The sequence below is a fragment of the Podarcis raffonei genome, chromosome 16, assembly GCF_027172205.1.
Source record: "Podarcis raffonei isolate rPodRaf1 chromosome 16, rPodRaf1.pri, whole genome shotgun sequence".
Lineage (NCBI taxonomy): Eukaryota > Metazoa > Chordata > Lepidosauria > Squamata > Lacertidae > Podarcis > Podarcis raffonei.
The window spans coordinates 40,549,981-40,575,556 of record NC_070617.1 but is presented as its reverse complement, the minus strand read 5'-3'; the positions used below and the strand labels follow the sequence as shown (position 1 = coordinate 40,575,556).

General features: G+C 45.7%; 1 protein-coding gene across 5 annotated transcripts in view; it reads left to right on the top strand.

Moving 5' to 3' along the window:
• SCARB1 (scavenger receptor class B member 1) overlaps positions 1 to 25,576 on the top strand; it is a 45,883-nt gene that overhangs the window by 2,579 nt on the left and 17,728 nt on the right. For all 5 annotated transcript variants that reach the window (XM_053369228.1, XM_053369226.1, XM_053369229.1 and 2 more), the window contains exons 2-8: positions 4,640 to 4,797; positions 9,991 to 10,132; positions 11,374 to 11,577; positions 13,356 to 13,451; positions 15,242 to 15,357; positions 17,255 to 17,421; positions 21,040 to 21,158. In XM_053369228.1, the coding sequence (XP_053225203.1) occupies positions 4,640 to 4,797; positions 9,991 to 10,132; positions 11,374 to 11,577; positions 13,356 to 13,451; positions 15,242 to 15,357; positions 17,255 to 17,421; positions 21,040 to 21,158 (1,002 nt within the window). The remainder of the gene's footprint in view (positions 1 to 4,639; positions 4,798 to 9,990; positions 10,133 to 11,373; positions 11,578 to 13,355; positions 13,452 to 15,241; positions 15,358 to 17,254; positions 17,422 to 21,039; positions 21,159 to 25,576) is intronic.

Below are 25,576 nucleotides of genomic sequence, written 5' to 3'. Positions count from 1 at the left end.
AATTTGGGGACACAGAAACATAGAATTGTAGCGTTGGAAGGCACTGCTGAGCTATCCCAGTGACCACATGACTATGGCTGATCAAATATTTTCAGTTGTGGTCTATTTAAGCACAACCAAATATTCTAGGAATCCAAGAATGGCCTTGTGCTGGTGGTGCTTGCCTGTCTCCTGGCAGGAAACCTTCTCTCTTGTTCTGCCTGCCAGAGTCTCTCTCCACTTAGCAGTAGACATTCCTTGCCTTGCATTCAAGCCACTTTTGCATCTACACTTGGGAAATAATAACACATCCTCCATTTAGATAGGGGACCTGTGGCTTTTCGGACACAGTTGGACTACAGCTCCCATGATCAGTGTTAGAAACTCAAATATATAAGCTAGGCACCAAAGGGCTCCTTAAACCAAGGCTACAGTCACCAAAACGGAAAGTCTAGTTGCCTTTGGGGGGCAAGATGGCTCTAAAAAGTCTTATTTTTCAAATGATGGACTATCTCTGATTGATTCTCAGTTAAACACGTGGCTGGTTCAGATGACAACCTTAAGCCAGGTTGAGAACTTTGAAAACTTAGAGAAGGAAAGTCACTTGATCCAGGGACAGCCACATATATATTGGCCTATTCTGACCTCTTTTTCTTCATGGTGACCTCTTCTACAGGATGGGGTATTGGTGTGTGCAAACAGTCCCGATCCAATGATCCCCAGATGGTGGAAATGTCAGGTGCCATCCTGGGGCCCAGGCATCTTCACTTGCTCACAAGTGGTCAAAAGCAAGGTGCAAAATGCACCTGGCACCTAGCTAATTTTGAACGCTTGCCCATGATACCTCACCATTGGGCATGCTGGCTGGGGCTAATGGCAGCTGGAGTCCAACAATATTTGGAGGACCCCAAGAACATAGGAAGCTGCCTTATTCCCAGTCAGACCATGAGTCCCTCTAGCTTATCATTGTCCACTGGTCTTACTGGCAACAGCAACTCTGCCGGGGTTCCAACTGGGCCTTTCTCTGCTCTGCCTCGGGACTGAGCCTGGCACCTTCTGCATGTATCTAACCCTGTATTAAAACATCATATGCATCACAGCTATGAGAGGCAAGAAACCAAAGAGCAACAGTAGCACAATGCCTTTTAAAAGGACCAACTACATGGTCACAGGTGTGTCTTAGGGGAGGGGTAGTACCTCTGGTGGGGGACATGCCATCCTCCTTCTGGGGTAGTTCGTCCACCTTTGGTCCCCACCCTGCACTCAGCTCTCACCTGTGGCTCCTAGAAGCTGTCAGCGTGCAACAGTAGCCACACCCCAAGAAACAGCTTTCAATGGCTGGCTAAACCAGGGGAAGATAGCTGATGGGTCTCAAACCCTCAGTGAGTGAGGGACAACCCCCTGCATGTGAAGACAGGCCCCGGCGGATGGAGTGGACAAGACTAAGAGTGGGTCCAATGATCAAGAAGGTGGTTTCTGCACATACTGTAGAGGGAAGTGAGGGGCAGATGGGGCTCATCCACCTGGGAAGGTAAACCATCTAGCAGAAGAAAAACTCTGATCCTAAACCTCCACTACTTTGCAGCTATGCTCATTCGTGAGAAAGGCTTTGGGAGTAAATCCTGAGGAAAAATCTGTACCCGCTGCCTTGTGAGACATCTTCAGTAGCAAAAAAAGACCAAGGAGTAAACTGTTTACAAATCCAGAGAGGAGTTCCTAAAACGGTTGGATATTACCGCAGAAATAAATAGAATGTCTCGTAAAAAGCATGTTGTATCTTGTAAACATTTGTTTTAACAATACAGCACCGTTCCAAATAAAATCCAAACGGGATTGGAGTTTATCACCGTGGTCAAGAGTGTGCATCTCTTCGGCTATGTTGGTTCAGTCCCCCCCCTTTTTTTTGCTATTAGTCTAATGCGCAGCAGTCTTATAAAAGGTGCTTGGTTAGGTTACCTAACCGTGAAGTGGCAGCTTATACAATTACTTTTCCTGCGGACCAAATCGTTTTTGTAATCCTTGGTTTCTGAAGCTTTGTTAATACTTTCCCAACATCACACTTGTATATTATATTTGTTCCCTCTAATAAAATCTTTCGCAAGTTTAAATGATATCTTGATGGAAGATACACACTACCTTTGTGATTAAAATGTCCAAGGCAACATCACGCTCTGCATCCATTGGGATGACTCAGATTAAAACCTATTGCAGATAGAACCAATTTAAGAGAGTGGCTTTCCTGGGGCTGCCTAATGAGTTCATAGCAGACAAATTTTAAGTTGGGGAATTCATAATTTGTAGCTCAGTCCCTTTGGTCTCTATGTTATACCAACTCTTACTACTGCATTCTCTCTGGCTCCCTGCCCACTCAGTCGCTGGGCCCAATTCTTAAACTGCTTTGATTCCTGCTGTGGTTTTTGATTGATCAATTATCCGAGTATCTTCTGAGCCAGTGTGGTGTAGTGGTTAAGAGCAGTAGACTCGTAATCTGGTGAACCGGGTTCGCGTCTCCGCTCCTCCACCTGCAGCTGCTGGGCGACCTTGGGCCGGTCACACTTCTCTGAAGTCTCTCAGCCTCCCTCACTTCACAGAGTGTTTGTTGTGGGGGAGGAAGGGAAATGTTAGCCGCTTTGAGACTCCTTAGGGTAGTGATAAAGCGGGATATCAAATCCAAACTCCTCCTCCTCCTCTTCTTCTTCTCCTTCTTCTTCTTCTTCTTCTGATAACCAAATGACTGACTCTAAAGGGAACCAGCTGCCTCTCCAAGCTCTCTCTGAGCTGTCACACTCTCAAGAAACCTCATTTTGACGGCACTACAAACAATTTCTGTTCTAACTGGAGCATATATAATGAGTTCTCAAAGTTCTTCTCGCATCTCAAAAGATCAGGCTTCTGCCTCAAGTGGTTCTTGCAACTTGTGTTACATCCTAGAAAACACCCTTTAAAGCAGAACTTTGTTTGAAGCTGAGGATTTAATCTGGTGTGGAGAAAACCCGCAGTAGCATCTCAGGACTCGTAACATGTCCATTTTCAATAGGCTGTTTGTTCAATCCCCTGCACTGGCTAGTTATGAACCCTGACAGAACATCATGTGCTATTATGGCACATATGCCAGAAAACGTCTTGTGATTGGCACCGTTGGGAGTCAGAAGTGTTCTGTGGAGGTGGCTGTGGCTGGGGGTGGGGGAGGATGTCCATTGGCGAGAGGAGTAGGGGACGTCTTAACAACTCTCTGCATCCTTAACAGGTGACAGTTCCCAGGGCTGTTTTTAAAAGGGGGTATATTACTGCTTTAAGTGCATACTGCAGAGCAGGCCTTACTTGCAGAGAAATAAGTAGAATGATACAGGCAATATTTTATCCCACTTGCTTAGAAGTAAACTTTTTCTCCCAGTGAAAAAGTTTTCTAGCCATTTAGTACAAAGGCACTAGGATAACTGATGTGAATTAGACCCTTATTTTTTAAAAAACAAAAAACGTATAAATAAAATTATATATGGATATTGTTAGTGATTCAGTAACTTAGGGTTTCTGTATTCCCCTTGTAGCTCTGTTTCTTCTTTGCTGGGAATGATCACAAGTGGGGGGAGTTGCACGCAGGTTCTTCGTTTGGACTTCCCAGAGGCACCTGGGTGGCAACTGTGAGACCAGGATGTTTTGGCCCGAGCCAAAAGGGCTTGTCTTATGTCCTTAGGCATTTATTCTCTCTTCTAGCATGGTTCCTTGCTCCCTCACCATGACATTTCTTGCAGCAGGCCACTTACGACCACCCTGTAAGGCCTGACCTAGGCAGGCAGATGGTGCCAAAATGGATCTCCAGCAAAGGATCCTGCATTTGCAGAGTTGTTCAAACATTGATTTAAATACACTCTAACTAAACTGATAAGCGAGCAATGTAATTTTGCATTCTGGTTCAGGGATAGGGAACATGTTGCTGGACATTGGTCACGCTGCCCAATATCTGAATGGCCACTGGTTCCTCACAGCTGGTTCCAAGCAGCCTCGCCTGAGTTGGACACAGGGCCTAAACACCAGCTCCCGGGGGTGGAGGGTGGGGGACTGGCCCATCAGGGTTCAGAGACAAAGTTACTCATTAATTACAGAATTTCGAGCTGTGGCTTGCCTCATCTCAAGGGTACAAAACTTCGGCAGTGCATTCCTCTTATTTTTGAGATTAGATCAGATGCTAGCTCAAAAATTCCCAGAATATGCGCCAAAGAATGTAAATATGACGCAACACATGCTCTGCTGATGTGTTCCAGGAGAAATAAACAACTGTATTCTCTTTTACTTCCCTTTTGTCCTTCTTTGTTTTAATATCCCCTCCTTTCTTTATTACTCAATTGCCCTCATTTTACAGAAACTGGCATATCTGCCTAATTCTCTGCTACTTTTTGGTTAAACGCTATATTGGCTATGTGGCGCATAAGATACACACACTTAGGGCTTTTCCCCCAGCCATATTAATTTTTGTTTCTTTTTATTACTACTTTTTATCTTTACTAAATGTTGTTTTTCATGTTTGTATTTTTTGGGGTAATTGTAAGGTTTTAAAATTTGGTTTTAATGTTGTCTTTTAAATGGTTGCAACCCACCTTAGGGAGAAGGGGGAGTAATAAACAACAACAACTTCTGATGGAGCACATGTTTGTCATTACAGAATGTGCGCCTTGATCCCAGTGGCATGGCATTCAACTTGTGGAAAGACCTCCCGGTTCCATTTTTCTTTTCAGTCTATTTATTTGAGGTGCTGAATCCAAAGGAAGTTCTTCAAGGAGGAAAGCCGGTGGTGACCCAGCGTGGCCCTTATGTATACAGGTTTGAGCTCATTTCTGTCTGCTTCATCCCACGTGACACTCTTAATTTTTTTCTTGTCAATTATCCTGTATGTTGGGCATGAGGAACCTTTGGCCCACCACATCTTGCTGAACTACAACTCTCATCATCCCTGGGCATTAGCCATCTTTGCTGGGTTGATGGGAGTTGTGATTCAGCAACATCTGGAGGAGCAAAAGTTTACCACACGTGATTTTTATGTAACTGGTGGTGAAGAAGCTTTTTTTAGCCTGCAGACCACATTCCCTGATGAGCAACGAAACCTGCATGCATGGTTAAGGTGACACCCCCAGAAACTAAAGAATGCAAAGCAGGCTGGTCAAGAAAACTCTGGTTTAAGCCAGCCTCAATGTCTGCTTTTAAGGTAGAAGTGTCTCTTGTCTACTGGAATATGAGAAATTGGGAGGCTTGGAGAGGCTTTAGTTCAGCTGAGATTGTATGCCAGAGTGAAAAAGATACAAGATTTGTTGGCAGCTCTGAGTAACCTTCATGAAACTCCTTTCACTCTGCTTAAGCTTGAGACTAGGTCCCTCCCCAAAAACAACTAAGAAAAAAATAAAGCTCATTTTATAGGAGCTTGCCCCTGACATAATTTACCATAACAGAATTGTGTAAGTGAGAAAAAGGGTGTGTGTGAGAGAGAGATAAGAGCAGACGAGAAAACAGGTCTATTTGGAGGTGCCAGATCAAAAAGCAGCTGCACCTCAGTCTCGGCCTGAACTTGCTGCCTGTTTGGGCCATTCTGGATCACCTTTCTGACCTTTGCCCCTTAGTCCACAGAAGCCAATTCCTTGGGTTGCTGCTGGGACTGGTAGTTATAATCCAGTTTTCTTATTAATCTTTAGCTTCAGCTACTATAAGGCTGGGAATTTAGTAAACTTGTAAATAGTTTGGACTGGTGGAAGATTTAGGAACATGATGTTCAGGTTTTACTGATTTTCATGCTTTATTTGTAGCTGCTTAACAATTAAAAATGATTAGTCTGTCTAATTCCCCCCACCCCGTTTATATATTAATTCAAACATTCCCTTTATTCTTATATTTCACTTATTGCCAAGCTTGCATATGCTAATCATCTCTGAGCTTTGTTTTAAAATAAATATTTCCAATTTATTTTGTTTGTGGTCTGACCCCTGTCCCATTCTGACTGCCAGCACCAGCTCAATGGAGTGAAATTAAAAAACCTGTTTTCACGAGCCAGAGGCACTCCTAGCCCTACCCAAAGATGCTTCTGCTTTTGAAGGAGATGCTGTGCCACTGATCTGCTGCGCTTCCCTAACGCATGTTCCCCAGTACACCTCCTTACTCACCCCAAAGCCCAGACCATTTATAATCAACTCAGGCCTTTTGGCTCTTGTGGGCAGAATATGTGTCCTAGACCTTGAGTGTTCCTAGTGCCCCCACCAGCTGCCCTTTAACGGTTGGTAGCAGTGGCCCGGCTGTCTCCTTGGGACATGTTGCTTCCCATTGGGGAGGGATCATTGAAGGGCCATAGCTCAATGGCAGAGCACCTGCCTGGCATGCATAAGGATCCAGGTTCAGTCCCTGCCCTCTCCCAGTAGGGCTGGGAGAGGCTTTCGTCTGAAACCCTGGAGAGCCGCTGCCTGTTCATGGGGACAGTGCTGAACAAGAAAGACCAGTGGACTTTCCGCATAAGGCAGCTTTCAAAGTTCCTCTAATTTGGAGTTCCTTTGATGAGCTTCCAAGCCAAGAACGGAGTTCGAAAGCCACCGAAACAGGTCAGTGGAGGGAGTGATGGAAGACCTTCTTGAAAGCTTATCCAAATCTTTTGCCAAGCACTCAGCAAGGTCTGTTGCCATCTCATGCACGATTCCCTCCCACTGGGCTTAGCTGCCAGCATAATGCCAAGCTTGTCCTCTGCGTACGTTGTGCCTATAGTGGCTCCCTGGTGCACTTGTGGGTGCTGAATGTATGCATTGTGGCTCTGTGCAAAGGGAATGAAGCAAAAGCCTCTTAGCACAAATGTCTTTGTTTCTCCTTTGCCCAAGATTAGAGTCCAAGCGAATGGGGACTCTTATTCCTTCTCCTGCTCCGGCCCCAAGATTGGATTTAAATGGTGCATAGCAAGCAGGGTTTTCTGCTGAGCTGCCTAATCCACCATCCTTGTGTCACCCGTCTGGGATTGCCAGCTTCCCTTGCTCTCAGAGGCTCCAGTTCCTTTTAAGAGCTACTGGGCAGCTCTTGGCAGGCTTTGTCAGCTGCATGATGTGAGGTCAGGAGCCCCCACCAGCTGAATTGCTCTTTACTGTTCAAAGCCTCTGTCAATCCACCAATGCTGACCGGTGGAGCCCCTGCAAGCATCTCATTGGCCTTTCAATGCAGTGAGTGTGCATGTGCATGCAAAAGGTTGCACACGACTGGCACGCTTTTCTGTTAAAACTAACAGGTGGCTCTCATGTGCAAGAGCGTCGGAAGCTTCTGAGGATCTGTTGTAGTCTGAACGGAACACTTCTTCAGAAGTCTTGCACCATCATCCTCTGTGAATCTCAAGAAGTGTATCTGAAGAAGTGTGCATGCACACGAAAGCTCATACCAAGAACTAACTTAGTTGGTCTTTAAGGTGCTACTGAAAGGGAAATTTTTTTTTTGTTTTGACTATGGCAGACCAACACGGCTACCTATCTGTAACTGATCCTCTGTGAAGTTGGTGGTTGAAATATATAATTGGCTTTTCCTTTTAGTTCTCCGCCCTTGGCCTGTGGATTATGCTGGGCCACTTATTAAAGGTTACATGATTGCTCCTTATTTGTTTCAGTATCAATGACTCCTTTTGTTCGAGGTGTTGATCTGTCCCTCTGTTGAAATAGAAAGTGCTGGGAGGCCAGTGAGAGAAATCTGCACCCATTGCTATGTCTGCAGCACACCTGGGATTGCCTTAGAAGTGTCAGGGTGAGAAAAGGTAGGATTAATGGATGCCGACATCCGAGGGAGGTTATGAAAAAAGCCTTGCAACTTACAAAGCAGATAAATAGCGCTTTTAGCGCTTCATAACATTAAAAATGGTGCTAAAGAACCAGTGTAGTGAACTGTAGGGCTGGGGAAAGACCTAGGAGACTAGGGTTCGAATCCCCACTCAGCCAGTCACTGTGTCTCAGTCCAGTTTCCCTCACAGGGGGGTTGTGAGGATAAGATAGGAAGGGTGGGGGAAGAACCACCTTGGAGGAGAAGTGAGAACAATGATGATAATCGCTGAAGTTTGTTATAATGGTGCTATCCAGCCTTCTTGTCTCAAAACACTGTAACTCCTAAGCCAGGGAGAACAGAACATGGCACTCTTAATCTCAAGATTCTGGGTTCGAGCCCCGCATTGGACAAAGGATTCCTGCATTCCAGGAAGGTAGACTAGATGACCCTCATGGTCCTTTCCAGCTCTACAGTTCTATGACTTTTACGGAGTTTCTCGCTGGGTTTTTTCTGCTTTGGGCCAGATTTTCCCAACCTGGTCTGCCCTCCAGAGATTTTGGGCTACAGTTCCCCTAATCCCTGACTGGTGGGCAAATGAGGACACTTTGTATGTGTATAACTCTTAAAAAAACTTTCAATAAAATCTTAATAATGAAAAAAAATGTTTTGGAGTAAGAAACACACTCAGTTTTTAGATGCAAATAAGTATTGTATAGTCGTACCTCGGAAGTCAAACGGAATCCGTTCTGGAAGTCCAATCAACTTCCAAAACGTTTGGAAACCAAGGCACAGCTTTTGATTGGCAGGAAGCCCCTGCAGCCAATTGGAAGCTGTGTAAGCCGTATCAGATGTTTGAATTCCAAAGAACGCTTGTAAACCGGTTTGCGGCATTTGGGAGCCAAAATGTTTGATTCTCGTGGCATTTGGGATCCAACGTACGACTGTGTCTGGAAGCGTCATTCCCTCCCATGTGAGAAAAAGCAAGAGCGCCTCTTAAGACTCTGCTTACAGTTTTTAGGAGTACTTTTTATTGAAAAACCATGTTCTTTTTTAAAAAAATCTGTTGCCCAATTGGAAGACACTTTAAAAAAATGATTTAAAGGGGTTTTTATTCGATTGACATAAATAGTGATTCAGTTTTTAAATGAACATAGGAAGCTGCTGCTGCTGCTGCTGTTATCATTAATTGTTTGCTAATAGAAGATCTCAAAGTGGTTTGCAATACTCATACCCTCTCCACACAAACATAATAGATACATAAACACAAATACATGAACATTATCATTGTACCTAAACGTCAGGGCTGGCCCACAGCATTTTGTTGCCTGAGGCAAACCAGAAAATGCCCCCTCCCCAAAAGCATCATTCCTACAAGAAGCAAACAGGCTTTCATGACTTCATCCCATTCTTAGCTATATCACAAGCCCTTCAGAATTCAGGAAAACAATATGGATAACCCCTCTATCCCAGTCAGCCATAACTTGGGCAGTACTGTATAGCTATGTTACAAAGTCCACGTAAGTGTGACATCACCACATGCACCCTCCCTGCAATCACCTCCAAGCCGCTGGGAGGGGAGACCCACGCTCAGCCATCAACCCAGGCGTAGCACCAGTAGCCTCTGCCAAGCCTCCGTTCGGCCCCCCTTCTTCCACGGGCAGTGGCAGCCACTGCTGCTGTCGGTCAAAGTGAGGCACACACCACTACCATCTTCAGCCGCTTGGAAACACTTGACAAATGTACCCACAAGCCCCAAGTGTACCAAGGAACATGGTTTGTGCAAGCGTCTGGAGGGGAGAGGTGCATGCCCTTGCTTCCTTGCGGAGTGGGCCCTAGACCGTTCCTCAGGGGCAGATCTGCTGGGCAGGTAATGAAGCTCCCAGAGGAGCCCCAGAAGCGACTTCAGTCCACATTGCTTTTACATTTTGGGTCAAGTGGACCCAGTTTTTGTTGCATGACTCAAACTGATTACTTTTTTGTTGCATATATTTCAACAATCCCAAAGTTTGAGAGTCAGTAGCACAGGTGTTGTAAAGATGAAGTGTTGTGGTAAGTAGACTGTTTTGCTGAAGAGCACTTAAATTCTTTATGCATATTGTCTCTAGAAAATGACATTGCAAGAAAGCTTTCATATGACAAAACTATGGAGTGTCTGCAACGTCTACAGCCTATTATGGAGGAAAGCCTTCCATGGTGGAAGCAATGCAGGTACTGATTTAGCCTGAGTCTTTCTGCCTCTCTCTTCTACAGGGAGCACAGAGAGAAAACCAACATAACTTTCCACGACAATGATACCATCTCCTTCTTAGAGTATCGGAGTTTCTACTTCCGGCCAGAGCTGTCAGTTGGGTTAGAATCTGACTACGTTGTCATACCAAATATCTTGGTGTCGGTAAGTGGACTCACAGTTGCTGTGATAATTATTTCTAGTTTCTAATTGTTTTTGTTTACCTGGGTTTAAACATATGCTATGCAGTGGGAGGAAAGGGAAAGGGTACAATGTGATTATAGGTTTTCAATTCCCTGAATACTGGCTTTCCATCTTTGTCTTTTAAAAAAAGAAATAAAAAGAAATACCCAAACATCTAGTGCTTATGGTTGAGAAGAGATGCGTGAAAGTATGTAGGCCATTCAGAGCAGCGTGTTGAATTGATTCATTGCTTACTAAGGGCTGAAGGAATTTTGATAATCCTACACTGGAAAAAGTCAGAAATGCCACCAGCTACATGCAGGGAAACTAAGGGATAGTCATGGATTGCATACTTAAAATTGATTTCCCCCCTTTCCCCATTCCCTGCCCTCAACCTTTCCTCCTCCTGAACTAATACCAGAGGCACACTCCAGTCTTACATCCCATAAAATTTACTTGTAGGTTGTTGAAGAGTAAGAATTATCTACTCTAAAGGTAATATCTCTGAATGAGTCACTATTCTGGGTTTCCTGATTGAAATGAGATGAGCCAAGAACACTGACTCATACAGAGATGTGACAAATTGCCTCTTCTGAGGTAGGTTTCCCAGTTAATTTTATTTACTTTATTTTAAATTACTTACTATTCTATACATTCCAAGTCTAACATATAAAACAACAAAGCAATACAAACACGTCATTTTAGATCCACCAGTAAATCCAGAGACACTTCCCATCACATATTAAACCTCTGCCTTAAACAAAATTAACATCCCCTCTTACATATTTTTACCACATACCCAAATGATTTAATATCTATTTTAATTTTTATATTTCCTGGATTGGTGACTATAAGTTTCTGTTCATTTTATATCTATATCGACTGTTCTCATATAGACATACAAATTGCAAAAGTCTGTAATCCTAGCTTCCCATACCTGGAAGTAAGCCCTGTTGAATTCAGTAAGACTTGCTTCTGGAGTAGAGATGGTTAACATCGTGCTGTTTCCATGGCACGTTTAGCTGTTGTTGCGGTGTGTGTTTAAATATGAGACATTTATAGAAGGTGATTCGTGTATTAGAGAGTTTGCCTGGGGATCTGTTCCCCGTACTAGCCAGCAATATGTATCTGTGCCAGACAACATGAGCTCTTCTTAGGAGCATCAATGCATGAAAACCTGTCCGCCCTTCTCTCTCCCTCTTCTTTCCATCTTTCACAACCAGGCTGCAGCGGTGATGTTGGAGGACATGCCGGCGGGTGCTCAGATGCTTGTCAGCGCCACCTTTGCTGCCTTCGGACAGGGTGCTTTTGTGAACCGGACGGTGGGAGAAATCTTGTGGGGTTATGATGAGCCGCTCATCGACTTCCTGAACAGCATCAAGCCTGGCTTACTTCCCTTCAAAGGGAAATTTGGCTTGTTTGCTGAAGTAAGTAAAACCCTTGGGAGGGAGCTTGGGTCTCTGAACTTAGTGATGGAGGGGTGTGGTGGAAGTCATGAAGGGCAAAGCGGAAATGAGAAGGGATAGGTGCAACAATTCTGTAGCAGATGCCAAGAGAGGCGTGGGAAGCTGCTCCAGATCAAACTATCTGCCTGCCCTGCCCAGCCTCAAAGAGAGCTCTCCCAGTCACCTCCCAACTAATCCTTCCAAGCAGAGGTGTCAGGAATTTAAGGCAAAATATAATTGGGCACAGTTTCACGCCCATGGCAAAACAAAGTAGCTGAAGAGGAAGACTCCTTCCATGTACCAGCATTTGTAGGGCTTGCCAGTAACATGTAATTGAAGAATTGCTTTCTGAAGCAGTCCAGGGCAGTGTGTGCAAAAGTAAGGCCAGTTTTGCAAGACATCTCCAGATAAGGAATTTCTGGAAGGCAGGGTTTGCTCCTAGCTTAGGGTTACCAGAAGCTCCCGGTTCCCAGGGACAGTCCACGGATTTTCAAATCTGTCCCTGGGAAACATGGCAGCAGCAGCCTCAGCAACCCGGAGCCAGCCTGGTAGCGCAGTTGGCTCTGTCTGGCTTCAGGAGCTGCTCGCTGCCGTGTCACAACACATCATATGGGGACTTCCGGCGAGGGAAAATGGCTGGCGCCATGGCAGCAAGCAGCTCCTGAAGCCAGCCAGAGCCAACTGCGCTACCAGGCTGGCTCCAGGCTGCTGACTGCTGCTGCCGCCGCCACTGCCGAAGGGGAACCGGGGACAGTACAGATCTCCTGCCCCCTTCCCCCTTTGTTTCGACTGATCGGGGGAGGCTCGGGAGTTGCGACTGGCTGGCCGTTGCCCAGTTTTTAAAAAACTCTGGGCATTTATGTTTCACAGGATGTGAAAGAAGGGCTTTGCACCTTTATACAATATGCATGCGTGCTTGGGCCCAGGATCTTTTGCCTCACCATCCCTAATACTGACTCCCTGTTGCCACTCAGCTTCCAAAAAAAGGGGGGGGAGGGAGTGTCCCCGGATTCATTGAAAAAAATCTGGTAACCATATCCTAGCTACTACGCCTTCTGTTGGCTGCTATGGTGGGTATCAGTGGCAACAATGCAGTGACTGGTTCAATGTTTCCGTCTAGGGTGCCTCGTACAGAATCAGACTTTTGGTGCATCCAGCTTAGCAGTGTTTCTTCCAGTTTCCTCAAAGTGGTGCCTGCCAAATGTTGGATAGCAGTTACCATCCACCCCAGGCAGCATGGCCAACCTTGGGAAATGAGGTCAAAATGTCTAGAAGGCACCAGATTGGGGAAGGCTGCTCTGTTCACAGAGGCAACATCCAAACTGGAAGCTAGTGTGGCAGAGCAGCTAGAGTGTCACACTCATACCTTGGAGACTGGGTGACCTTGGGCCATTCGCCATATCTCAGCCTAACCTGGGTTAGAGGAGTGTTGTGAGGGCAAAATGGAGAGGAAATGTGGAGTGTAAATGTAATGATAATGATACTGTCAAAGCCTAAGGTCAAGATCTCACCCAGCCCAGCAACCTGAAATCGTTTTTGCTGGTGGTGTCAGGGATTTGGAACATTATTCAAGGCTCTGAGGTGCAGCATATACTCTGCCTCTGAGCTATGGCCAACCTTCCTTGCAAACCCTTCTTAAGAGGGCAAGGTATGAAGTGGCCTTCCTCCCTGTTCTCTGCTCCCTGATTTCCCTAACCCCAACCCTTCTGAAAAGCACGTGAGCAAGGCATGTTAATAATATATCTTCTCTTCCACTGCAGTTCAATAATTCAAATACAGGGCTGTTCACGGTGTACACAGGCATGAAGAACATCAGCAGAGTCCATATGATAGATTCTTGGAATGGACTGAAAGAGGTAACGGCAAACTGCTCTCTTCGTGGAAACTCCTCTTCCATTGTCTCTCTTTAAAGGCAGACAGAATCAACCCATTCAGATCCTCCTATGCAGTCCAGATGTTTTGGCTCTGCTTTTGTCTTCCCAGTGCTGTTTGCTGCCCCATCAACTCAGAACAGAGTCTTCTTTTAATATGGAAGACTTGGCACAGCATAGGATTTGCCATGGATTCCGTCGTTTTTTCCTTTTGTAATCTCACCTGCTCCCATCAGATAGGCTGAACCATGTGCATCACATGGTTGGGAATAAAAAACTTCCATGGAGACAGCTCTGATTCAGCCACAAGAAAAAGTTGAATTGTTCAGTTGCTGTAATCCAAGTTTGAGGAGCCTTTTCCACCCCGAGGGCCACATTCCCCTCTGGGAAGCCTTCCAGGGACCACATGGCAATGACGGGCCGGGGCAGAAATGGAAGCTGCAACTTAAGCACATTCTTAACTTGTGGGCATTCAGCTTTACGTGCATGACCATTAATTAATTAATTAAAAGATCGTGGAAAGGTGGTGGAGTTCCAGGAGAAATGACTTTGGCAATCCCACCTGCCATTGAACCCAATGTGTTTTGACTATACAGTGGTACCTCGGGTTTCATACGCTTCAGGTTACAGACTCCGCTAACCCAGAAATAGTGCTTCAGGTTAAGAACTTTGCTTCAGGATGAGAACAAAAATTGTGCGGTGGCGGCACGGCAGCAGCGGGAGGCCCCATTAGCTAAAGTGGTGCTTCAGGTTAAGAACAGTTTCAGGTTAAGAATGGACCTCCGGAATGAATTAAGCACGTAACCAGAGGTACCACTGTACATGATTTTGGCTTTAGGCGCAATCCTTGGAACATAAGCCCTGTATAAGTTGTGGGTTACTTTATGGTCAATTATACCTTTGCACAGTAGGCTAGTTTCTGCACAATATACTCACACACTATCCTCCGTCTGGACTAAAAAGAGTCATTTATCAGAGTTCAAGGATGCATCCTAGCCAATCTAATGTACTTGTGGTGTGAAGTGGAGCCAGTGAGGCTTGGGGAAAGGGGAGGAGTTGCAGGGGCCAAATGGAGAAGTCTGGAGGGCTGTGTTTGGCCCTTGGGCTTGGAGGTTCCCCACCCTGATATAAACTGAAGAGGGTCTGCATTTTTTTATATAAAAAAATAGCAGTGCTTTGTGCAACACAATCCTCTGGAAATCTTCTCAGACACAAGTCCTGTTTGTGTGTTCAGTGAGCCACGTGGCCAGGGAAGTGTCTCTCTTTTAAAGGCAGACAGAATCAACCATTCAGATCCTCCTATGCAGTCAAATAATATATTTAAGTCCTTTGCACAATCTGAAAGGGGTGCCTTCCACATTGATCAGACTGCAGGTTCTTAAATGGATGCATTCAGCTCAGATAACTTGAGATTGTATCTAGAGTGGCTGCTTTAGTTTTACACAAGCTAAGAAAAAAAATTCTGTGCTCTTTTTTCTCCAGCTTTTGTATGGTACTTTTATTCAGAGACCTTTTGCTTCCTAGTGATTCAGACCTCGGGAGAGTTTCCTGGTACAGTTTGTGATTGGCAAGGAAAGTTTCGAGTCAAGTTGTGTAACTGAATTAAAGGAAAGATTGTGTGGCAGAAAGGTCTGGAGAATTCCTCAGGACTGGGCATGGGGAAGACGAGGCCACGGTTTGTAATGAAAGCCAGGCTTAACCTGTTTGGCCGGGAGGGTTTCTTGCTAGACTCAGCCCAGCTTCTGGTTATTCTTAGGGACCCATTTTCCCTCTAGGTGTCCTACTGGAACTCTGATCAATGCAACATGATCAATGGGACATCTGGACAGATCTGGCCTCCATTTATGACCCCTTCCTCACCTGTGGAATTGTACAGCCCTGATGCCTGCAGGTAAGCTGAGAAGAAATCCCTGCTTGCCCAGCAGGGACAGTGCATATGCCTCCAGGTATTGCTGGACTCCACATCAGCTCCAGCCAGCAAAGCCAGGCCTTGGAGATTATGGGAGCTGTTGTCCACAAATACCTGGGAAGCCACAGGATTCCCGCCCCCCCCCCCAGTTCTAAACTGGAAGCATAGGAATCTGCATTCTATCCGGAGCTCAGTAGATAGACTTGTCAAGAGGACAGGCCATGACTCAGTGGGAGAGCATCTGCTATGCATGCAGAAGGCCCCAGATTCAATCCCCGGCATCTCTTGGTAGGCCTGGAAAAGACCCAGCCTGGAGACCCACTCCCAGTCAGTGCAGGCACATTGCAGTGTTTCTCAGATGACAGAGACCAAAGCTTGCTTATTTTTTGCAGGGGCCTGACACTCCCTTGCACCCACCTCTAGTCTGCTTGAGTTTCATCCTCCATCTCTGCATTATATTTTATAATCTCTCTCACACACCCCACTTTCCCCCTTTTAGAAGAAGCAGTGCAGAGGCTGACTTGAGGCTTCTGGTGCAAGATCCCTGCCTCTGGCTTGTTTAGAATATATATCCTGATCAGGGCTGGCTCAAGACATTTTGCTGCTGTAGTTAAAATGCCCTGCTGCTGCCCAGCTGCTGCTGCCCCCAGCCCCCAGCGTGCCCTCGCTGCCACAAGCCTTGTCATCGCAACTGTACCCTCACCTGCAGCCGCACCTGTGCTGCTACCATGACGCAGCAGCAGTGGCAAGGGCAACAGCACTGTGTTGGCAGCATGGTGGGGATTGGATTCACCATCTGAGGCAAATGGCTTCACCTTGCCTCACCCACTGGCTGCCCCAATCCTGATGTACATTTACAGCTCTGGACACTGGGTGAATACATACATAATTGCAGAACTTGACGCTCTCCAAAAAGGCAGAAAGTGATTAAAAACTTGCCTTGAATCATCCACAAATGGGCTTTAGGCCTGTCAGCAGCTGCCCATGGGAAAAGTTGGTTAAGTTCGAGTCTCTGCTGGGAAGCGGAGGCGTGGAAACATCTCCTGGCTGAAATATGAGGTCGGCGTGTTCTTTCAGGGTTTGCTTTTTTGGGAGGAAATCCTTCGATGAGGCTGTAGTCTCACACAGGAGAAGGTACTGTCCCTGTTCCTACCTGGCAGTGTCCCTCTTGCAGCTGCACTCAGAAAAGGCTGCTCCCGTGTGAACGGTTGAATCAGGTGCGGTCCGTTGAGGATGTTGAAACTGGATTCTTGGTATTCCCAGTGGCCTATTAGGGGCTGCTCTGTATGGGACGGGCCAACATCCTAGAAGCTAGGTTGGCTGTCTCTGCAAAAATAAATGACTCAGCGTTCACGCTTGTTTACAGGCACAGTTCAAAGTACTGTTTTTGTAGTTTTTTGCTCTCTTTATTTTTGAACATAAAGCACTTTATTTATTACATTCATTGCATTTATTTATATATTTATTATATGATTATTTATTCTCTTCCCATTTGTCTGATTCTTTAGAGTTTACATCACTAATACCAAAACATCTAACTTGAAGAGGGGAGAAATGGTGTGTGTGTGTGTGTGTGTGAGAGAGAGAGAGACAAAACTAGAATTTGTTAGTTCTGCCTGCATTGGCTTTGGCTCCACTTCCTGTGAGCTTCTCTGACCTCCGCCTTATCAGTCCTACCAGTCCAAATGGGCACCAGACACCATGACTCACTTCTGTTCAAAAGTGGCCAGATAGATAGTTCTAGAAAGCTTAGAAGGTGTACAAAGGGACCCCAGTTTCAGCAGATGCTGTAGTGGGCCTCAGCGTGTTCAACTTTCATCTCTGAAGTATGTCTTCTGGTGCTTGGATGCCCCTCATCTCTTGAAACCTCTGTTTTCAGGTCCATTAAATTAAACTACAGTAGATCCGGAGACTTCAAGGGAATACCAACGCTGCGTTACGTGGCTCCAAAGAACTTGTTTGACAATGGTACAGACTATCCTCCCAACGAAGGCTTCTGTCCATGCCGCCAGTCTGGAATCCAGAATGTCAGCAGCTGTCGATTAAGTACGTCTAAAAAGTATTTTGGTCCCCGCCCCCAGCAGTCATCCGCGTTGTCCAATTTGTTGGGTTGGGGGGCTAGAAGTGTTTAGACATCTCTTTCATTGTTTTGTTGCTGTTTGTTTTGCAGGAAAATCTGGTACTATAACCCAACCTTTGCTAGCCTGGTTCCCACCAGGTGTTTGGGGGATTCCAACTCCCACCAGCCCTTTCTAGTATGGCCAGCAGTCAGGGATGATGGGAGTTGTAGTCCAGCAACAGCTGGAGGGTGCTAGGTTGGGAAACAGCTGCCATAGCCTCTCACATGAACGTGGAAAGCCTGCCTGATGTGGAATCAGAAGCATTGCCAATCTAGCTCAGAGTTCGTTTTGCCCGTTCATCTCGGCCAGACTCCTTTTCTAGCCCTCCTGCCCTAGATTTCTTAAGTGGAGTTGCCAGGGTTTGAACCCCTAACATTTTGTATATAATTTATTTCCCAAGATTTGGTTGCAATAAAATCCCCAGAGCAGTTTACAAAAGCCAAGTGAGTGCAACAGCAGCTTCCTGTAAGATGAAAACTTGGATCGTTCCTCTGCCTTACAAAATGCTCAATATCACAAACTGTTATGGGAGAGAACAATGGCAATGCTGTTCTCTGTGGGGATTGTGTAATACGTAAAATGCTGTTGGGCAGACTTCATTGTGCGGGCATGTTCTCTCAGTGTCGTATAATTGTTAGCACCTCTTGGGAACATACAGGCTCAGAGGCTGTCTTTGGGCTACTCACTTTCTCAGCCTAACTCACCTCCATGGGGCTGTTAAAATAAAATGCAGTGGAAGAAGCCATATTTGCCACCATGAATGCCTTGGAGGAAGGGCAGGATATAAGAAGAGCCTGCTGGGCCAGGCCAGTGTCACATCTAATCCAGCATTCTGTTCTCAGAGTGGCCAGTAACAGAATCATAGAGTTGGAAGACACCCCAGGGGTCATCTAGTCCAACCCCCTGCAATGCAGGAATCTCAACTAAAGCATCCATGACCAGTGGCCATCCAACCTCTGCTTAAAAACTTTCAAGAAAGGAGAGTCCACAACCCCCTGAGGGAATCCGTTCCACTGTGAAACAGCTCCTACTGTCAGAAAGTTCTTTGTGATGTTTATTTGTAACTTGAATCCAGTGATTTGAATCCTACCCTCTGAAGCAAAAAAACAAGCTTGCTGCATCTTCCATCTGACACCCATTCAGATATTTGAAGATGGCTATCATATCTCCTCTCAGTCTCCTCCTTACCCAGGCTAAACCAGTGGCGTAGCGTGGGGGGTGCAGGGGGGGCCGGCCGCACCGGGTGCAACATCTGGGGTTAGGGCAAATCCACGGGTTAGGGGGCGCAAATCCACAGGTTAGGGGGCGCAAATTACTTGCCTTGCCCCGGGTGCTGACAACCCACGCTACGCCACTGGGCTAAACATACCCAATTCCCTCAACTGTTACTCTTGAGACCATTTATCATCTTGGTTGCCCTCCTTTGCACACATTCCAGCTTGTCAATATCCTCTTTGGATTGTGGTGCCCAGAATTGGACAAATGACTCCAAGTGTAGTCTGACCAAGGCAGAATAAAGTGGTACTATGTCTTCCCTTGATCTGGACACTAGACTTCTGTTGATGCAGCCTAGAACAGCATTAGCTATCAGATGCCTATAGAAATAATCTCCCCACTTGAGCCTCCCACCAGCCACTGGCCCTCAGAGGCATTCGGCCTCCAACAGTTGAGTTAGTCATCATAGCCAGCTAGCTAGTCCTCCTTTTAAGCCATCAAACTTGGTGGCCATCTCTGCTTCTTGTGGGAGCAATCTCCTGAGAAATGGCAGTGGCTGAGTGCCAGAGCATCTGCTTTCCATGCAGATGGCCCCACATTCAGTCCACAGTGCCTTGAGGCAGAGCTAGGAATGTCCCCTGCCTGAAACCCTGGAGAACCTCTGCCAGTCAGTGGTAGACTGTTCTGAACTAGATGTATGACCTCGGGTCTGACCCCGTGTATGTCAGAATGAGGTTTCCAGGGGCCAAGAGTGTCTTCTGTTGGCACTTTTGCCTTAGCTAGCAGAAGGAAAATACATTTCTCATTTGCACAATTCATACTGGTAGCCTAATCTGGATGGTGGGTTTTTTGTGTTTGTGTGTTCATGGATCTTTGGTTAACTTGTGTAATCAGTGGCTTTCCATTCACAGCCTCTCTCTTGGAAATGTGTTAATATCACCCATTATTTACCTTAATCTGTAATGCTCTTCAGAATTAGGATAAGTATTTTCAAGCTGCCGTTAAGAAGTGGCCCAGTCCAGCTGTGTTAGGTGCCAAGTTGGTTAAAGAGTATGTAATACAGAGACCCCTGTAGTGTGTGGGATTCTGAAATTTGTGGCTTTACAGTTTCATGACTGATGTATAGGTGTGCAAAGAATGTGTTTTTTCAGCTGTTGAGTCTTGGTCCTCACTCATGCTTCAGGTGAATCGTTTCCTTTTAAGCAAATGTGCTGCTTGCATTTTTTATTTGCTTATACATTTATTTTCCTTAAAAATGGGGGCATGGGAGGGGGCTGCTCCAGGAATTGGTAATAAAGCTGCTGTCCACAGCCAGCTTTTGCTTCATCCTTGGAAAACCAGCCCCAGCTCAGCCCCAGGGAGGAAAAGCTGCAATCTATATTGAATGCAAGGGCTATATTGAATGCTGTGGGTTAAACCACAGAGCCTAGGGCTTGCCGATCAGAAGGTCAGCGGTTCGAATTCCCGCGACGGGGTGAGCTCCCGTTGCTCGGTCCCTGCTCCTGCCAACCTGGCAGTTCAAAAGCACGCCAAAGTGCAAGTAGATAAATAGGTACTGCTCCGGCGGGAAGGTAAACGGCATTTCCGTGCGCTGCTCTGGTTCGCCAGAAGCGGCTTAGTCCTGCTGGCCACATGACCCGGAAGCTGTACGCCGGCTCCCTCGGCCAATAAAGCGAGATGAGCGCCGCAGCCCCAGAGTCAGTCACAACTGGACCTGATGGTCAGGGGCCCCTTTACCTTTATATTGAATGCAGTGAAGGCTGTTGCCTCTGGGAAGCCTACAGGCAGAACGCAGGGGCACCAGATGGCCCTGCTGTGAAAACAGTTTGCTGGACTGGAATTTACCTTTGGTGTGAACCCACAGGGCTGCTCCTACATTTTATGTTGTCTTCCTGAAGGCCCCCACTGCTCTAAAAACATAGTCTCTCTGTATTTGCTCTCCAAATAGGATTTTTGGCACTTTTTTGCTATGGTCAAGGCTTGCATTTGGCACAGAAGATGCTATTCACAGTAATGTCTGATTACATGTTTGTTTGTCTGCAAAAGCATATTTTTTCCCCACCCACTGGCATGTCACACAATCTCCGTCCTGCAGCTTTGCATGCAGAAGATCAATTGTTGTGGTTGTTTTTTTAAGTGACGTTTCTAATCTTCATGATCATAAAGGGTGTGAAATACTGTTCATTGTGTCAAGTTCCTGGCTGAAATATTCCAAAGGCTAAAAAAAAAATAAAAATTACAGGATCAGGGATGAGTACAGGTAGCGAGATGATTTTATGCCTCAAAGAGCTTTGTTTTGATCTGGTTGTCTTTGCTTCTTCTTTTTTAGATGCACCAGTATTCATGTCCCACCCACACTTCCTGAATGCTGACCCAGAACTGTTAGAGACAGTGGATGGCTTGCATCCCAATGAAGAGAAGCACGGGCTTTTTGTGGATCTGCACTCAGTGAGTGAACCATTCATCCACTAACTCTGGTGCTTTCTTGCGTGTTTAGTGGGCGTCACTGTGGTGATCGAACCGGGGGGGGGGGTGGCTTACAAGGTTAGAGAACAAGCAAGTCAGAGGAGGCATGATAGAGGTGTATAAAATGATGTACGATGTGGAGAAGGTGGACAGAGGGAAGTTTTTCTCCCTCTCTCATTTTACTAGAACTAGATTGGGCTTGTGAAATGACACTTGCAAACCCTACTGTATTTAATGTTATCAGGCTCTTAGATGTAAGCCTTCTGGTTGCCTCTTGATTACAGTAATATTTTATCAGCACAATGAGGACCCTTATCTGTGACCCACAAATATGGCCTGTTGAGTGGAAGAGTAGATTGCATCACTTTAGATTATGGGGAGGCGAGGAGGGATACCATGCTTTTAATGCACCATCATGTTAAACATAATGGTCTGTAAGTAGAAAATTAGCAGCGTTGGTGGGGCTGAGGAATTCTAGCCTGACTTGCTTCCTGCAGTTCTAGTTTTCTACATGCAAGGAGGGAGCTCAGTGTTCACGTTTTCAGATGTCCCCATATGCAGTGATACAGTCCATTTACCATCACATTGTGCTACATGGGTGGACCAGGGTTATTTTTATGATGATTATTGCTACCACTACCACCCACCCTTCACCAGCAGGCAGGTTACAACAATTACAAATGGAAAAGTTGAAACAAATATGCTATTCCAATAGTCATGAACGTAACTTCTGTATTTTCTGTTCTTTTGAAATTGAACTGGGAAGTTACTCTTGGTACAAACCCAACAGCCTTCCCTTGATCTGTAGAAGGCAGTTTTACAATCTCGCCTGCTTGCACCTATATCTAATCTACTTTGCGGCATATGGCTTGCCATGGATTCCATAGTACAAGGATATTCTTTATTATTGCACTGATTAAGGTAGCTTTAAAATCATAAATCAATTAGTGCAGTGATTTGTCTCAAATGGTGGGGGCCGGCTCTGTCTCCTTGTGGGAGTGTGGGCAGGACACCTGAAGGTGAGGCATGTGGAGATACGGGGTGGCGGAAGAAAGATCTGTGGCAGACAGAGCAAGAATTGCTTTCTTCCTCTTGGCAGAGGTTTGAACATTGCAGTCATCCAACCTGTAGCTTTCTTGGCATGTCCAGCTAAAACAAGTATGGGGAACCTTTGGTCCTTCAGATGTTGCTCAACTACAACTCCCATCACCCCTAGACATCGGCCATGCTTCCTAGGGCATGTGTTTAGCAACACTTTGACAGCCAAAGGTTCCCTACTCTTGAGTTAAAGGGACGCCAGGTAGTGTCAGGGACTGGCTGGACCCTGATGAGTGGAGGCTGGATAAGGAGGAGAAAGGGGGTTGGAGACTGACTTGGAAGAAGGGATCAGTGATCTGGGGGAGCTTGTAACAGCCAGGAGAAGAGAATCAAAGACAGGAGACACCTCACTGGGTACACAACAAGGAATAGCTGAGGGACGAAGGATTGAGGGACATACCTTGTCCTAACGTGTAAGTGTACTTTTGAGAATAAAGAGTTAATTCTTTCCTCTGGACCTTCCTTGGCTGACAGCACTATGGCAGGTAGTCCATCAGACTCAGGATTGCCTGTGATGGGCAGGAGCTTTCAAAGGCACATGGATGGAGCACTTATGGCTTCCAGATGTTGTTGTACTCCACCTCTCCTCAGCCTCAGCCAACAATGCCAGAGGCCAGGGATGAGGGGAGTTGTAGTTCAGCAGCATCTGGAGAGTGGCAGGTTCCTGACACCTGGTGTACATGGTGCATGCAAAATGTGTATTTTGTTGTTGGACTCCATCTCCCATCAGTCCAAGGCATTATGGCCAAGCAGCAGGGATGATGGGAGTTGCAGCTGGAGTGTTGCTACGCCTGGAGGAATGGTCCCTTCCTGGGACTAATGGTGTAACTCAGCTTTGTCAATGTTACTTGGCAACCAAGGTGATAGCATTTTTAATTTCACCCAGTGTAGCAATGAGATGGTTAGGAGAGAACTGGAACAGTAAATGTGTAGATGAGAGATTACAGTTAAAAACAAACCAATAGAAAACCTCCTAAACATCTTCCTAAGTGGGGAAACAGTTGCAACACAAAATCTGTTATGTGCAACACAATTTTAAAAACAGAGAGAGAGAGACGACAATAGTTTTATTTAGTTTTATGAAGCTAGCTTAAGTTATTTATTTAAATCATTTTTATGTTTTATTTTTATTAGTAACAGAACAACCGCAACACAAACACAGCTACATGTTGTACACACAATAATTACATCAGCCATCTCTCACTTCAAAAGAAACTAAAATGGCCTGAACACACAAATTCAAACAGAAGCAAAAAAACAAAACCACAAACCAGCTTTCCTTTTGCCCAGCAGGTCACACGAGGCCGAAGAGTCTCTCCCAAAGGATCTGAGGATTAGGAGGTCTGGGCTCCTTTGGATTGCTTCACATTTCCAAAAAACAACAACAACCCCAACCTCTAAGAAGTATATAATCTAGCTCAAAATATCAATTAGAACATCACCTTAGTTGGTTAGAACATGTTGTTGATAATTCCAGTGTTGCAGGTTCAATCCCGTCTGGGACAGCTGCGCATTCCTGTATGCAGGGGGTTGGACTAGATGATCCTCAGGTTCCCTTCTACCTCTACAATTCTGTGATACAGTAAAGACCCACATTTAAAGCAACATAATTAATAGAAGAACAAAAGAGTATTTTAAACATAAAAAAGAAAAAGAGATTACCAGTTTTAAAAAATACAATATAAAAATTCCACATAAAAAGAAAGTAACACAAAGAAATGACAATGTTACTGATGGTTACAGCGTTGAACCCATGACCTGCAGGACCAGGGTTCAAATCCCCACTCAGCCCTGAAGATCGCTGGATGGCCCTGGGCCTCTCAATATCACTCAGCCTAGCCTACCTCACAGGGTTGTTGAGGATAAAATGGGGAGGGTAAGAATTGTGTTTGCCCCCGAGCTCTCTAGAGGCAAGGGGGAGTATAAACATCGCAATAAATAAATGAAAGTGCAATATACCCGGACTCATAATTTGATATTGCATTAGACCATCTCAGGCATGTTGGATCTTGAGAAGAATGGTGCTTTATTCAGCAAACATTGTCTCCAATTTTACATACTAGATTTTTACTTTCCTTCTTTTACTCTAAGACCCACCTGCACTATACATTTTAATGTAGTCTCATACATGGTTGTCCCCGCAACGCAGAATCCTGGAAACTGTAGAGGGTACTGAGAGCTGTTAGGAGGCCCCTATTCCCCGCACAGAGCGACAATTCTCAGAGTAATTGAACAATCAATCCCTCTTGCTAGTGAACTCTTTTGGCAGAAGCCATGGCTGTTTAAAGTGGTATGATACTGCTTTAAATGTATAGTTTTGTCATAACTGCATATTCAGAGAGCTATAGCAGGTCTCCAGTGGAACTACATTAAGCCTAATCTTTGAGCTTTTACACTGGACTAATATAATAATATAGATTAAAGGAAAGATTATTTTTAACATGCTTCTGATAAGTTGTTTGATTTAAAAAAACACACTAAATTACCTTATTTATTACACTTTGCATCCCAAGGCACTTGAGATAGCATTGTTGTCTTGTAACAATTGTTACCTCATAGTTGCAGAAAAGCAGGGTATTTTGTATGGTTAAGTGTTTGACTAGGACCTGGAAAAGCCAGGTTCAAATCCTGTTACACAAAGCTCACTGAGTAACTGACCAAAGACCACCAACACTCAGCCTGACCTACTTCACAGGGTGGTTGTGAGGACAAAATGAAGGAATTGGGGTGGCCATGGACTCTTCCTTCATTTTCCTTGGAGGAAAGGCAGGATATAATGTAGTTTGGAAAGCTTCACAATACAAATACATTATTACAGCAATATGCCTCATCACAGTAAAACATGGCAAGTGGGCTTAAGCCAAGTGAGGCCGTGAGCCATCTTTTGCAATACAGTATCGTCTGACGCGGGTGGCGCTGTGGGTAAAAGCCTCAGCGCCTAGGGCTTGCCGATCGAAAGGTCGGCGGTTCGAATCCCCGCGGCGGGGTGCGCTCCCGCTGCTCGGTCCCAGCGCCTGCCAACCTAGCAGTTCGAAAGCACCTCCGGGTGCAAGTAGATAAATAGGGACCGCTTACTAGCGGGAAGGTAAACGGCGTTCCGTGTGCGGCTCTGGCTCGCCAGATGCAGCTTTGTCACGCTGGCCACGTGACCCGGAAGTGTCTCCGGACAGCGCTGGCCCCCGGCCTCTTGAGTGAGATGGGCGCACAACCCTAGAGTCTGTCAAGACTGGCCCGTACGGGCAGGGGTACCTTTACCTTATCGTCTCATTGGTCAGTGAGTGGTCCTCCATCGCCTCAAGCCA